This window comes from Mustela nigripes, chromosome 1, assembly GCF_022355385.1.
Source record: "Mustela nigripes isolate SB6536 chromosome 1, MUSNIG.SB6536, whole genome shotgun sequence".
Classification (NCBI taxonomy): Eukaryota; Metazoa; Chordata; class Mammalia; order Carnivora; family Mustelidae; genus Mustela; species Mustela nigripes.
Window position 1 is genome coordinate 21,575,486 of NC_081557.1, and position 15,185 is coordinate 21,590,670.

General features: G+C 35.9%; 1 protein-coding gene across 1 annotated transcript in view; it reads left to right on the forward strand.

Moving 5' to 3' along the window:
• LOC132011359 (uncharacterized) overlaps positions 1-15,185 on the forward strand; it is a 170,906-nt gene that overhangs the window by 71,758 nt on the left and 83,963 nt on the right. Inside the window, exon 2 of the mRNA XM_059389843.1 lies at positions 11,739-11,984. Coding sequence (XP_059245826.1) covers positions 11,739-11,984 — 246 coding nt within the window. The remainder of the gene's footprint in view (positions 1-11,738; positions 11,985-15,185) is intronic.

Here is a 15,185-nt window from a genome sequence, read left to right on the forward strand (position 1 = left end):
CTACGAAGCAGGTGTCAAAATTGATTTCCTTTGGATATGCTCATGTTCTTTGCTCCTTATCAATACAGTTCTTAAAAATTGTTTGAGAAAAGGATTTCCCCCTACTTTCTCTCAGAGATCAGTCACAATGCCACCTGGTACTTAGGACACACAGAGCATTCTTTTATTTTGAGATTTTTTTGGTGTGTGTTCATGTGAATGACTGCTAGCCTCCGTGTTCCCAAAAGGTACAGGTGATAAAGGTTGATTCCTCGGGGAAGTTTAATGTAAAAATGTACAAATTTAAGAAACCTTCTCCTTGTAAATGTCACTTAGATGGCAGTTTTTTTCCAGGTCATCAAAGTTTCTAAGACATTGCTTTCTTTTTTACTATGTGGAGTGAAAATCCATTTTTATCAGTGTGTTCTTGGGGCTGTATGTACATATTCACAAAGCAACTGATAGAACAAGGCCTTATATGGATAAAGAAGAATTTAACTTTCTCAAGTTTTTTGAGTTAGCATTAAGGTAAATGGAGAAGAAATAAATTCTCTATATAAAAAAAATGAAAAATAAACTGCTAGAGACTTAATATAATCATGTAACTTCTGTCCACTCAGCATACTTTTTGGGAAAACATTTTATTTTATTTTTTTAAAAGATTTTATTTATTTATTTGACAGAGATTACAAGTAGGCAGAGAGGCAGGCAGAGAGAGAGGGGGAAGCAGGCTTTCCTCGGAGCAGAGAGCTCGACTCGGGGCTTAATCCCAGGACTCTAGGATTATGACCTGAGCCGAAGGCAGAGGCTTTAACCCACTGAGCCACCCAGGCACCCTGGGAAAACATTTTAATTGAAGTACAGTACATTCATAAGTGAAAGAAGCCTGATAGGTTTCTACAGAGTGATATACCCATGTAAACATCACCCAGACCAAGTTGTAGAGCATTACTAACCCTGCAACAGCATTCTTTACTCCCTAGTACTTATCGAAAGTAGTAATTGTTCTGATTTCTGTCACTGTAGCTTACTCCTGGTGTTTTGGAACTTCACACAGCAGGTATTCTTTTGTGTTTTGCATCTTTCCCTCAAAATTATTTCTGTAAGATATCGTAATGTGATTATGTGTACCAGAAAGTCATTTTTCGTTGTTGTGTAGTACTCCATTCCAGCAATCTACCCCTGTTTATTTATCCATCCTTCTATTGGTTTTGTTACCAGTTTGGGGCTACATTAACAATGTTGCTATAGGTATTCTTGTATGTGTCTTTTGGTGGACATATGAATGCATTCCTTTTGGATACATTCAAAGCAATGAAATTGCTGGGTCACAGGGTATGCGTGTGTGCAGTTTAGTAGCTACTGGGAATTCTGAGTTGTAGCTACCATTCACGTTCCCACCAGAAGAGTAATAAACTTCTAATTGCTCTACATATTCACCAACAAAATAAAATTTTAGCCGTTCTTAGGGGTTTAAAAGTGAAATCATTGTGGTTATCATCATATTTTCTTGATGGCTAATGATGATTAGCACCTTTTATCATGCTTATTGGCCATTTGGATATCCTCTTTCATTATGTGCCTACTTAAATCTTCTGCTTATTTGAAAAAAAATGAATAGTCCATTTTTTTCTCATTGATTTTTAGAAGTTCTCTATATTTTGGATATGAATTCTTTGCTGGATATGTGTATTGCATATCTTACTGGTATCTTTGATAAATATAAATTCTTAAGTTTGAGAAAGTTATATTTATTAATCTTTTCTTTGTATGGTAAATGATTTTTATGTCCTGTATGCAGAAATTATTTTGCTCACCCCAACATTAAGAATATAGCCTGTGTTACTTTCCAGAAGGTTTAGTGTTCTTTTTACATTTACATGTAATTCATGTGGAATTGCTATGTATGTGTGCTCTGAGGTGGGTTAAAATTTCATTTAAAAATGTCAGTTATTAAACATACCATCTTTTCCCCCATTGCTTTGAGTAGTACTTTTTTCATAAATTAGGTGGTCTTATATGAGTGGTCTATTTTCTAGACCCTCTGTTCTGTTTTGCTGATTTATTTGTCCATCGTATGCCAATATCACTATTTTAATCAGCCCATACTTTATCGTACATCTTGATATTTCATAATGTAAATTCCTTAACTTTATTCCTTTTCATGGGTTTTTGTTTTGTTTTGTTTTGTTTTTTGACTATTCTAGCTCTTTGCCTTTCCATGTAAAATTTTAGGATCGGTTTATTAATTTTTATAGAAAAACCAGCTCAGGTTTTGGTTGGGTTTATAATGAACTTCAAGATCAATGAGGAGAACTTGACATCTTTGTAATACTTAGTTTTCTAATCCATGGACACAGCTATCTCTCCAGTCTTGTAGCTCTTCCTTAATTTCTCTCAGCAGTGCTTTATAGTTTTCAATGTATGGATCTTACATATTTTTTTATTAGCTTTTTTCCTAGGTATCTGGTATTTTTGATGCTGGGGATTCTTAGATAGCTTACATTATAGTAATGTAAATGATATTGTTTTAAAATTTCATTTTCCAGTTGTTCATTGTTAGTATAGATAAATATAGTTGATTTTTTTAAAGTATGATGTCTGTATCCCATAATGGCTCAATTCACTTTTTAATCAATAGTTTATTTGTAGATTATTTTGAATTTTTAATGTATATAATCATATCATCTGTGATCAATGACACAGATTTTTCTTTTAAAACTTAGAAAAAATAATTTTAATTTTAATTTCTTTTCTTTGGACCACCATGCTTAATAGAAACACACTGATGATAATGTAGCATTATGATGCCTAATAGAAGTGATGATTTCAGACACCCTGTTTCATTCCTAATCTCAGGGGAAAAGGAGGTTTCCTTCTATTACTAGTTTATCAAGATTTTTAAACATCATGAATGGGCACTGAATCTCATCAAATGTTTGTTTGGGGGCATCTATTGAGTGACTATAATTTTTCCTCTTTAGTTAATGGGGTAAATTATATTGATTGATTTTCAAATGTTAAACTAGCCTTGTTATTACTGTTATAAATTAACTTGGTTGAAAAATCTTCTTTTTTCTGTATCATAGGACTTGATCCATTAATATGTTTGATTTTGTCAGATTCCTTCATCTATGTTCATGAGAGAGATTGGCTTATACTTTTCCTTTCTGGTAATAATTATTTTTTGGTAAGTTTTGGTAAAGGCCTCATAAAATGAGTTCAGAAGTGATTTTATTTTATTCATCCTATGAAATAATTTATATAAGATTTGTGTTGATTCTTTCTGAAGTGTTTAAAGAATTCACTGATGAAGCGATTTGGGCCTGAAGTCTTCTTAGGTAGACTTTAAATTACAGTTTCTTATTTTTAATGGACATAGGACTGTCTGGATTATCTATTTTTTTCTTGTATCACTTTTGATAAGTTAGTATTTTAAAAAAAGGTATCTGTCCATTTCATCAAAATCATATAATTTATTGGTCTAAAGTTATTTATAATGTCTCTTGTGTTTTTAATGACTATAAGTTCTGTAGTGATGTTCTTTTTTCCTTTATAGTATTACTATATTTTATGAAAAAAAATTTCTTTTTATTTAGAGAGCCAACTTTTGGTTTTGTTGTATTCCTCTATTGCATGGATTGGCAAAATATGACTCCTGGTTAGATCTACCCATCACTTGTTTTTGTAACTATAGTTTTATTGGAATACAGCTAAATCCATCCACTTATGTATTGTCTGTGCTTGGTTTTGTACTCTAATGGCAGAGTTGAATAGTGGTGACGGGTCATGTAGTCCACAGGGTCTGAAATATTTAGCCTTTGTCCTTTTACAGAAAAAGTTTACAGACCTGTGCTCTATTATACTTTTTTCTTCTTAAATTAATTTTTGCCTTTATCTCTTATTACTGCTCTTATATTTTCTATGAGTTTAATTTGCTGTTCTTTTTCACGCTTCTTGTTAGGCCATTGATTTTCATCCTTAGATTTTCATTTAACAGTTATATTTTCTCTAAGTACAGATGAGCTATATCCCACAAGTTTTTTTTTTTTTAAAGATTTTATTTATATTTTTATTTATTTGATGGATTGAGAGAGAGAGAAAGAGAGAGAGATCTCAAGCAGGCAGAGAGGCAGGCAGAGAGAGAAGGGGAAGCAGGCTCCCCGCTGAGCAGAGAGCCTAATGCGGGGCTCTATCCCAGGACCCTGAGATCATGACCTGAGCTGAAGGCAGAGGCTTAACCCACTGAGCCATCCAGTTGCCCCTACCACAAGTTTTTATATGTCATATTTGTGTTATTATTCTGTTGAAAATGTCTTATTATTTCTATTGTGATTTCCTACTTAACTCAAAGGTTATTTACAACTTTATTAATTGATTTTCAGGCATTTAAGGATTTTCAAAGTTTTTTCCTTGTTATTAATTTTTAGATTAATTTCACTCTGGTGAGAGAGCATACTCTGATTTTAATTCTTTGAAATTTGTTGAGATGTGTTTGATGACCTGGTATATGTTTTATTTTGGTAACTGTTCCATAGATACTTGAAAATAAAATATCCTGTAGTCATTGAGTGCTATGTTAAGTTTGTTGATCATGTTGTTCTAATTTTTTAAATTTTAACTAATTTATTTTCTGCTTGTTCTTTTAGCTACTGAAGAGGTGTGTTAAAGCTTCCCACGGGGTTTGCGAATTTGTTACTTTTTTGGTTTTGTTAGATTTTACTACCTTTGAGACTATGTTATGAGATCTTCATGTTGAATTGACCTCCTATCTTTACCAAATTTTTCTTTATATGTAGTAATATTTCTTGCCTTAAAATCTATTTTGTCTGTTTTTAGTACATTTATACCAGAATTTTTTTGGGTTAATGTTTGTATGTTTTCCATCTTTTTCCTCTCAGCTTTTCTGTGTCCTTACATTTAAGTAATGTGCAGTTGGGTTTTTAAAAAAAATCCATTTTGACAATCTTTACCTATTATTTGGAGTATTTAATTACAACTAATGTAATTATTGTTATTTTTTCCTCAAGTCTACTACCTCACTTTGTTTTTTGTTTGTCTCATCTGTGTTTTGGTCATTTCACCTTACATTATTTCCTTCTTTTGGATTTGAAGATTTTTTTATTGCTTAGTTTTCCTTTTGTTAACCAAATACACATTTTCTGTTATTTTTATGATTATCCTAGAGGTTACAACATGCATCCTGGACTTACAGTCAACCTTAAATTAGGATTGTCACCACTTACTGAAGAATGTGGAGACCTTGGAACACTATATATATATAGTGTTGTTATATATATGAACACTATATATATATAACAAAGTGTTTATATATATAACACTATTGTTATATATAACACTATATATATCACTGAATTTACTATCCCTTTGCTACTGCTGTGGAATATTTTAAATATCTACATATTTATATTATATATATTAAATACCATTGTTATTATTATTTAAGGATTCAGTATTAATTTAAACTTACCTACTTATTTGCCCTTTCCCCTGCTCTTCATTCTTTTCTGCATTATTATGCTTTCATAGGAGGATCATTTTCCTCCTGCTTAAAGAGTACCAGTCTATATTTCCTTTAGTGTAGGTCTGCTGGGATTAATTCTCTTAGGTTTTGTTAAAATGGCTGTTTATTTAGATTTTATTTTTGAAGGGTATTTTCTCTGGGTATAGAATTCTCGCTTTGCAATTATTCACTTTAAGAGCTTTCAAGGTGCCATTCTTTTGTCTTCTGTTTTCCATTTTTTCATCAAATAAGTCAGCCTGTTGTTGTTGCTTTGAAGGTAAAATATCTTTTCTTTTTTTCTTCAAGATTGTCTTTGTCTTTGGTTTTCAGCAGTTTTATTATGGTTGCTTTTCTTTAATTTAACAAACTTGGAGGATAATGATTCTTGAATCTGTGGTTCCATCTCTTTCAGTTTGGGAAAATTTTTCTGTCAGTATCTCTTCAAATATTGCTTCTTGCCCATTATCTGCTTCCTGTTTATCAGAACTTTAATGACAACAATTATATCACTTAAAAAAAAAGTTCTGTCCTATGTGTGTCAGTTATGCTTGTTTGTATTTTAAATCTTTTTATCTGTTTGTACTTCAGTCTGGATATTCAAACTGACCTATGTTCCAGTTAGTTATTTTTTTTCTTCTACTGTGACTAATATGTTGTTTAACTTATCTACTGAATTAATAATAAAGTGATTATATTTCGTAGATTCCAGTGCTCTGGTAAAATGGTTTTTTAAAATCTGTTTTTGAACATATGGATGATAGTTTTCAGGACAACTTTAATTTTTTTAATTTCAAATTTACAGAAAACCTGTAGGAACGGTGGAAAGCATTACTGTATATCTTCTACCAAGAGTCACAAATGTGTTACATCTTTTCTCCCCATTTGCTTTATCATCCTTACCTCCACACACAGGTGTTCTCCCAAGCCACATTCACACACACACTGTTTCTTTCTGAACCATTTGACAGGATGTTGCAGATGTCATGCTTCTTTATTCCCAAATTCTTTAGTTGAGTTTACTAAAAACAAGGAATTCATCTTACATAATTACAGTACAGCTATCAAAATTAAGAAGTTTCATATTGATACAATACTATTGTGTAATCTACAATCTAAATTCAAATTTATCAGTTATTCCAATAATGTCCTTATAGCTGCATTTTTCTCCCAGTCTAGTATGTGATTTAGGATCATCCATTACGATTAGTTGTCAGTGCTATTTAGTCTCTTTTAATTGAAAGTACCTCATTTGTCTTTTATGATCTTGATATTTTTTAAGAATATAGAACAATTATTGTGTAGAATGTTCTTCAATTTTGGTTTTTCTGATGTTCCATTATGATTAGATTCAGATAATGCCATAAATAACACAGAAGTGATATTGTATCTCTCAGTCTTTTGGTTTGTTATTGGTGTTATTGACTTGAATAACTTGTAAAATCATACTGTCTTTGTGTGTGATCCACCATAAAGCTACTGTTAGTGGTTTGTAATGAGTGAATAATTTGTGGAAGAAATATTTGGGGACCAAGAAATAGTATGTTCCTTACCAAACTTGTACCTATTTTATTTTAGCATTCGTTAATGATTCTTGACTGAATCAGTTATTACTATTATATTTGCGAAATGATGATTTTATAAATCTATTATCCTTTCTACATTTATTACTTGGCACACTTATGTAACAAATAACTTTTCCCTTAACCCTGTCTATTAATTTGCAGACTTAAGAATTCTTATTTAATTGAGAAGATGATACTCCATCAATCTTTTTCTTTTAGAGAATGGGGAGAGGGGGCAGAAGGAGATAGATAGAGAATCCCAAGCAGGCTCCATACCCAGCATGGAGCCTGATGCAAGGCTCATTGTCACAGCCCTGAGATTATGACCCAAGCTAAAATCAAGAGTCTCATGCCCAACTGATTGACAACCCAGGCACCCTCCCCCCTTGATCTAATTTTTAAATCTAATGCTGAAATATTCCAAATTTGGCTATTTCAAATCCCCTTAGGCAGGGTCCTATGAACGTTTGCCATCTTCTTTGAATGTTCTTTACCTGCTGGCACAACAAGATGTTCCAGGATCATTTTTTTTTTTTTAATCTGCCTCAGCATTGGAATCAGTCATTTCTTTAAGGCATCCTGGTTTCTTTTAGTGGAGAAAGGTATTTAGAATCTAAGATCTGGACATTTAAGTAAGATCGTTTTGCTGCCGGAGTGCCATTGTGTCTAGGCTCAATGGGGATAAGAAATCTCTATTTGTATTTCTAATCTATGAGTTCATATTGATACTCCAAAATTTAATCTAACACCGGAAGGTTCATTTTAGTTTTTTCTCCTTTCTATTTGTAAATCCTTTCTCCAAGTGAGAAACCTAGCTCACATTATCCTTGACATATCTACTCATTTTCTCAGTCTTAGAATTGCTAGCCCTCCCGCTATAAAAAAAAAAATGTACACAAACCAGTGTTTAGAATTTGTTAAAAGATTTTTGTCTTTAGCCTGAGGGTATATAGTCAAAACTCTGTATTCAAAAATAATTATTTTCCCCTTCAGTGTGATTGTTAGTCATTTGAAATATAGTTGGACTCATTTGGTTCTGTTTATACTCCATTTTATATCTCTTTCCCTTCCATCATTGTTAATTTCATTATCATCATCATCATCATCATCATCACCATTATCATCATCATCTTATGTATGTAAAACATGAACATGGTCCCCAAACCCCAAATCACCCCAAAAGCTATATTCAGAGGAACATTACTTCCCCTTCTTCACCACCCCCCACCTTGTTAATGTACCCTCATTAGTTTCAGGTTCAACCTTCCTAAGTTTCCTTTTGTAAATATAAACAAATAACTATCTTATTAAACCATCAACCTGAGGGATAGGCATCGAATCTAACACATCTAGTAGCCTTCTGGAACACCTCTAGGGATGGAGACCGGCTGGTGCCATCTTTATGCCCTCCCTTTGCCGTGCTCTAGAGCACCAGCTTTTCCTGGAAGGGAGCTTTTATGTGTGTGGTGCCTTGGTTCTTGCAGCTGTTGCCCAGAGGACACCCCCTGATCCCTTGGCTCTAGTCACCCACAATGGGGTAGGGGTATGTATACCTGGGTCCCAGGAAACTATGGCAGGCAGAGACAAAAATCTTTTTAACAAATTCTAAACACTGGTTTGTGCACATGTTTTGTTTTGTTTTTGTTTTTGTTTTTTTTTTTATAGTGGGAGGGCTAGCAATTCTAAGACTTGGCAGGGTGTCACCCCCAGGACATTGCACAGATAGCAGACTGAAGCACCCCCCTCCCCCAGTCCTGTGACTGGCCTTTTTGCCAGGCCTGGAACTTGGGTCCGAGGAGCAGGCTCCAGATCTGGCAGACACCTAGTGCCCTGTAGAGCTGCTTTCAAGACATACAGGCTGTGGATATCACCTTGGTGCTCTCCCTCTGCCTCACTCCAGCTAGTTAGGATCTCCCAGAAAAGAATTTTCTCTTCTTTCTTATACAAAAGTAGCATACTGTGTATGTTTTCGTGTCCTTCGCTTATTTTGACTGACTGCAAATATATTCTGGAAATCCCTCCTTATATGCCTTCTTTAGGTTTTTTTTTTTTTTTTCCACAGCTATGTATTATACCATCATGTGAATGTACCATAGTTTATCAACCAACCTTCCGTGTTGGTTTTATCCCAATATTTTTTTCAACAATAAATAATGATGTTCCTTATTTATATGTATTTTTGTATTCTTGAAGGTGTACCTTCAAGGTAAGTTCTTAGATATAAGTCAAAAGTTAAACTCACTTGTGATTTTATTAGATATTGTCACATTCTTCTCCCAGAGAGGTGGAGGACATTCCCACCCGCCATGTGTGAGAGTGGCTCTTTCCTTACGGTCCTGTCAAGAGAATGTGCCGTCAAGCTTTGTATTTTTACCAAATTTAATCACTGAGGAACAGTAATACAGCATAGTTATAATTTCTCATATTTGGACCGAAGTCCATCTTTCCATATGTTTAAAGGTCATTTAAAAACATTTGTGAATTGTCTCTTTGTGACTTTCACTTATTTTCCTTTTGAGTTTTTAAAACTCGTAACCCCCTCAATTTTAGAGATCTTTATGGGTTAGGGATGGATATTAGCCCTTTCTCTCTGAAGTCTAGTAATCATGGTTATTACAAAATTTGTGTGAGTCTCTGAGTCTCTTTATTGTCTTTTTTTTTTTTTTTTTTAACAATTTGGGGTTTTGGTTGTTTGTTCCTCTATCCTGGTAGGTTTTGACTGAGTGCAGACTTCGTGCATGAAACGCTACTGAGGCTGTAGGTGGTGTTGTTTCCCTCCAGAGGTGATTTAGTTATCCACTGGCTCACAGATGATGTTTGGGTAGGTGAGCTTGATCAAGGCTGGTCAGTTTAAGGTTTGTCCTCCCTGTAAGAGAGGAGCCCTTCTCGGATTGTACCTGAACGTCTGGTGTCTTTGCCCTCCTCCTCAGCATCCCTGAAAGCTGATTTGTATATCCACAGCAGTGAGACTCCTACTTTCTCTTTAGTTTTTTTTTTTTTTTAGCCTTGTAGTAGTTGCTTTCCGCGGGTTTGTCTGTCTCCTGAGAGCAAGTAGATGGCCTCCAGGGAACCTGTACCTCCAGGCTCACTTCTCTGCAGCTGGCCTATTACTGCTTGTCCCCTTTTCCAACACGACAAGACTCTCTTGAGCTGTAGGCTGCTGCTGTCTCACAAGCTTTGTTCCCCACACAGTGAGCCGGCATATACCCGAGGGAGGAACAACAGTGGCAAGTGCTGGGCTCCCTTGCATGTGTCTCCCTGTCCTGCTGCCTTGATTATTTGCTCCTAGCTTCAAGCAGCTCTTCTACATTTTCTGTAGCTTTGATAGTGCTTCTCAAACAGAGGGGTCACTCTGATACTGGTTATTCTATCAGCTGGTGGCATGAGTCCTCTCTCCACTTAGCACGTTTCATTGGATTTGTTTAGAAATGAGAGAACACAGTCAAATCGACAAAGCGTTTTAAAATTGACAAGGAAATTGACCTGCTTATACACTGCTGGGGAGGGTAGAAGTTGGTACCACCTTTCTGGAGGACACTGATTTATATCAAAGTCTTTAACAGTTCATTTGCCCTTGGACTCAGCAATTCTGCTTCGAGGTGTTTATCCTATGAAAATAATCGTGGGTGTGTGGGAAGATTTATTTACCAAGATTCTAATCCCAGTCAATAAAATTGGAGTCAGAATCCTAAGTACGCAGCAACAGAGGGTTTGATAAATTGTGCTGCTTCAATACAATGGAATGTTACCAGGAATCCAACCTTACAAATGATGTGGAAGAATATGTACACATGGTAACGACTTACTGTAAAGCAGAAGAGATAATGACATGGCGTGTGCAATATGGTTCAACTTAAGAATGCATATCCAGATACATGACTATAAAGCTGGAATAATGCATATGGTTGGGGTCATTGGGTTGTTGGGTATCGCCCCTTTGTTATGCATATTTAAAATTCTTTCCATTTTTGGAAATTACCTTTGTTCCAGGGAAGAATATTCATAACCTTAAAAAAGTGCTGATAGTTGGTAGACCCAGCTGATGATATTTTCTGGCAAGCATTTTATGTTATACTCGTTGCCTGAATTCTCTCTTTATACCCTTAGTGGTGTTACAGATTTCATCAGAAACGCACCCACCTCGGGGTGCCTGGATGGTGACATCAGTTAAGTGTCTGACTCTTGGTTTCTCGGGGTCTTGAGGTTGAGCCCTGCCTGGGGCTCCATGCTCAGTGTAGAGTCTGCTTAAGACTTTCTCTCCCTCTGCCCCTACCCCCACTCTCAAATAAATAAATAAATAAATAAATAAATAAATAAATAAATAGGAAAGGAAGGAAGGAAGGAAGGATAGAAGGAAGGAAGTTGCCTTGAAAATACTTTATGGAACAGAAGACCTCCTTACAAAATATACTTAAAATTCCCACTAGTCAGATTTAACAGAGACTTTACTTGTTTTTGTCACTGTTTGCGAAAGCTTTTTAAGTAAGGAGTCCTTTAAAAAAGTAAATAGGTTTGTGATGAGTAATTGGATTATAAGGGAAGATTTATTTCCTAGGAGAAAAATCGAATTTCCTTTTGAAACCGATGGCCAAAATTGAATGAAATTGCTTTTGTAAACCTGAAATCAAGATTTCGGCACCCTATCTTTATCCTTTGTTGCTTTCTTCTTGAAGGTCGGCTCCAAGACCACAATCACCAGCTATGACCTGCTGGGTTTCCAGGTTGCTTCCTTGGAATGTCCGTTCCTTGAGCACATCACCAAAGAACCAGAGATTTGCGGATTGCTGTCGGCACCATGAGGCCTATGGGTACTTCTTACCCATCCAGACAAGGTGGCAGGACAATGACCAGTATGGCCATGTGAACAACGCCGTGTATTACAGCTACTTCGACACTATTATCAACCACTACCTGATCAGGTAGGCTTGGCTTCCGAGCCCCACATCCTCCTGTCATCCCTCCAGCGTGCCCTTTGCCGGGAGTCCATGCAGGGCATGATGGGAAGAGATTCCTTCCATTTTCTCGCACTAGGGCACCCTTTTGTTGAGCCCACTGAAAGTCACATGATTCAGGAGGGGAACAGGAGGACCCACACGTGAGTGAGCGAGCATCGCCCTACTGCTCCTGCAGTCTCAGGTGTGCCTATATCTTGGTCCTTTGCACTAAATTGGCAGCAAATGTGCCGGCTTTGAATCTCAAATGACTGTCTACACAAAAAAACCACATCTTTTTAAACTTGAGCAGACAATAAACATCAGCCCTCAGGCCTTTTTGTGAGAAAAGCAGCTGCTCCCCCCAAACAGCGTACATAAGGGGGAAGGAGAGAGTAAAGATGTTGTTGTAGCCTCTGAATGCAGTGATGACATGATTGCCTTTGGATGTGTGTGTGCAAGGTGGTTGGTATATATTTGGTGAGTATAATTCTCTATATGAAAGATTGTGTTGTAGAAAGAAAGATTATGTCATGTAGACAGATCTGAGGAAATCCTACCACCACTTTGCATAAGCTGGGCCATTTTTGTCAACTTATTTAATCATATTGAGTTTTCTGTAAAAATAACTACATCTATTGAGAGCTTTCTCTGTGTCTAGTGCTGTGAAGCATTTTATACAGACTTAAAATTGAGGGATAATTGACCTATAACATCATTACTAGTTTCAGGTGTATAATGTTATGATTTGATATTTGTATACACTGTAATCACTGCATGAAGTCTGTTACTATCCATCACCATTCAAAGTTACAAAGCCTTCTTTTTTTTTTTCTTGTGTTGGAAACTTTTAAGATTTACTCCTTCAGCAACTTTCAAATATACACAACAATACTATTGACGAGAGTCACTGTGCTTACATTACATCCCCATGACTGACTTCCTTTATAACTGGAAGCTCGTACTTTTTGACCCATTTCACCCCTTTCCGTCACCCTCTAGCCCCTTTCCCCTGTGGCACCACCACTCTGTTCTCTGGATCTGTGACTTTTAGTTGTTTTTAGATTCTACAAAGAAGTGAGTTCACATGGTATTTATTTTTCTCTGACTTAATTTCACTCATCATAATACACTCAAGGTCCATCCATGCTGTTGCAAAGGCAAAGTTTCATTATTTTTTATGACCGAGTAATTTTCCTCTGTGTGTGTGTGTGTGTGTGTGTGTGTGTGTGTGTACTCTGTCTTCTTTATCAATTCATCCATCAATGTGTACTTAATGTTGTTCCCATATCCTGGTTATGGTGAATGATACTGCTGTGAACATAGGGATGCATGTATCTTTCCAAATTAGTGTTTTCATTTACTTTGGATAAATGCCCAGAGGTGGAATTGCTGGCTCATATGGTATTTCCATTTTTAACTTTTTGAGGAACTTCCGTGGAACATTTACACTGTTTTCCGTGGTGTCTACACCAATTTTAAATCCCTACCAACAGTGCACAGGTGTTCCTTTTTTTCCACCTCCTTGCCAAAAGTTGTTATTCTTTGACTTTGAAATAGCCATTGTAATAGGTATGAGATGACATCTCATTGTGGTTTTGATTTGCATTTTTTCCCTTGTGCTGAGTGATATTGAGCATCTCTTCCTGGTCTGTTGGCCATCTGTATGTCTTGTTTGGAAAGGTAGGTATTTAGATCCTCTGCCCATTTTTTTTTTTTTTTGGAGTGTTTGCTTTTTTGCTGTTGATTTGTATGAGTTTTTATGTATTTTGGATGTTAACCCCTTATCAGATCTATGACTTGCAAATATTTTGTCCCTTTCAGTATATTACCTTTCATTTTGTTGATGGTTTCTTGTGCTGTGCAGAATCCCTTTAATTTGATGTAGTCCCACTTGTTTATTTTTGCTTTTGTTGCCTTTGTTTTTGGAGTCAGATCCAAAATAGCACCAAGGACAATGTCCTGGAGTTTACCACCTACATTTTCTTCTAGGAGTTTTATGGTTTCAGGTCTTACATTCAAATCTAATCCACTTGTAGTTAATTTTTCCATATAGTGTAAGATAGTAATCTCATTTCATTCTTTTGCTTGTGGCTGTCTGGCTTTCTCAAAACCATTTATTAAAGAGACTGTTCTGGGGCGCCTTGGTGGCTCAGTGGGTTAAAGCCTCTGCCTCCAGCTCAGGTCATGATCCCAGGATCCAGGGATCGAGCCCTGCATCGGGCAGTCTGCTTGGCAGGGAGCCTGCTTCCTCCTCTCTCTCTGTCTGCCTCTCTGCTACTTGTGATCTCTGTTAAATAAATTTTAAAAAGTCTTTTTAAATAAATACATAAATAAATAAATAAATAAATAAATAAAGAGACTACCCTTTCCCCACTGTATATTGTTGCCTCCTTTATTGTAAATTCATTGGATCAATATGCATGGATATATTTCTGAGCTGTCTATTCTATTCCCTTGATCTATGTGTCTGTTTTTATGCCAGTATCATACTATTTTGATTATGATAGCTTTGTAATATAGTTTGAAATCAGGGAGCATGATATCTCCAGCTTTGTTCTTCTTTCTCAAGATTGCTTTGGCCATTTGGGGTCTTTGCGGTTCCATACAAATTTTAAGGTTGTTTGTTTTCTATCTCTGTGAAAAATTCCACTGGAATTTTGGTAGGGATTGCACTGAAGCAACCTTCTTCATCAGTGACTGGTGGGAGTAAGTATATAAATACCCCAGCTTCCTCACTTCTTGGATGAGATAAAGCTGAGCCACCCACTTTACATAGGCTCCCAGCTTCTCCAGTGGGATTAAGCTCCAGTTCCCAGATTGGCATTTTTTTTAATTGAGTTAAAATTTATATAACATAAAATCTACTCTTTTAACTATTTTGAAGTATACAAATTCAGTGGTTTTTATTATATTCACAATGTTATGCAACCATCACCATTATCTGATTCTAGAACATTTCCATCACCCCTAAAATGGGACCCCATACCTTTTAGCAGTCCCTCTCATTTCCATGTCCTCTCTTCCCTTGGCAACCATGAGTCTACTTTTTATCTCTATAGATTTGCCAATTCTTGACACATCATATGAATGGAATCATACAATATGTGCGCTTTTGTGTCTGTCTTATTTCACATAGCAAGATGTTTTCAAGGTTGATCCATGCTGTAGCCTCTCATATACTTCCTT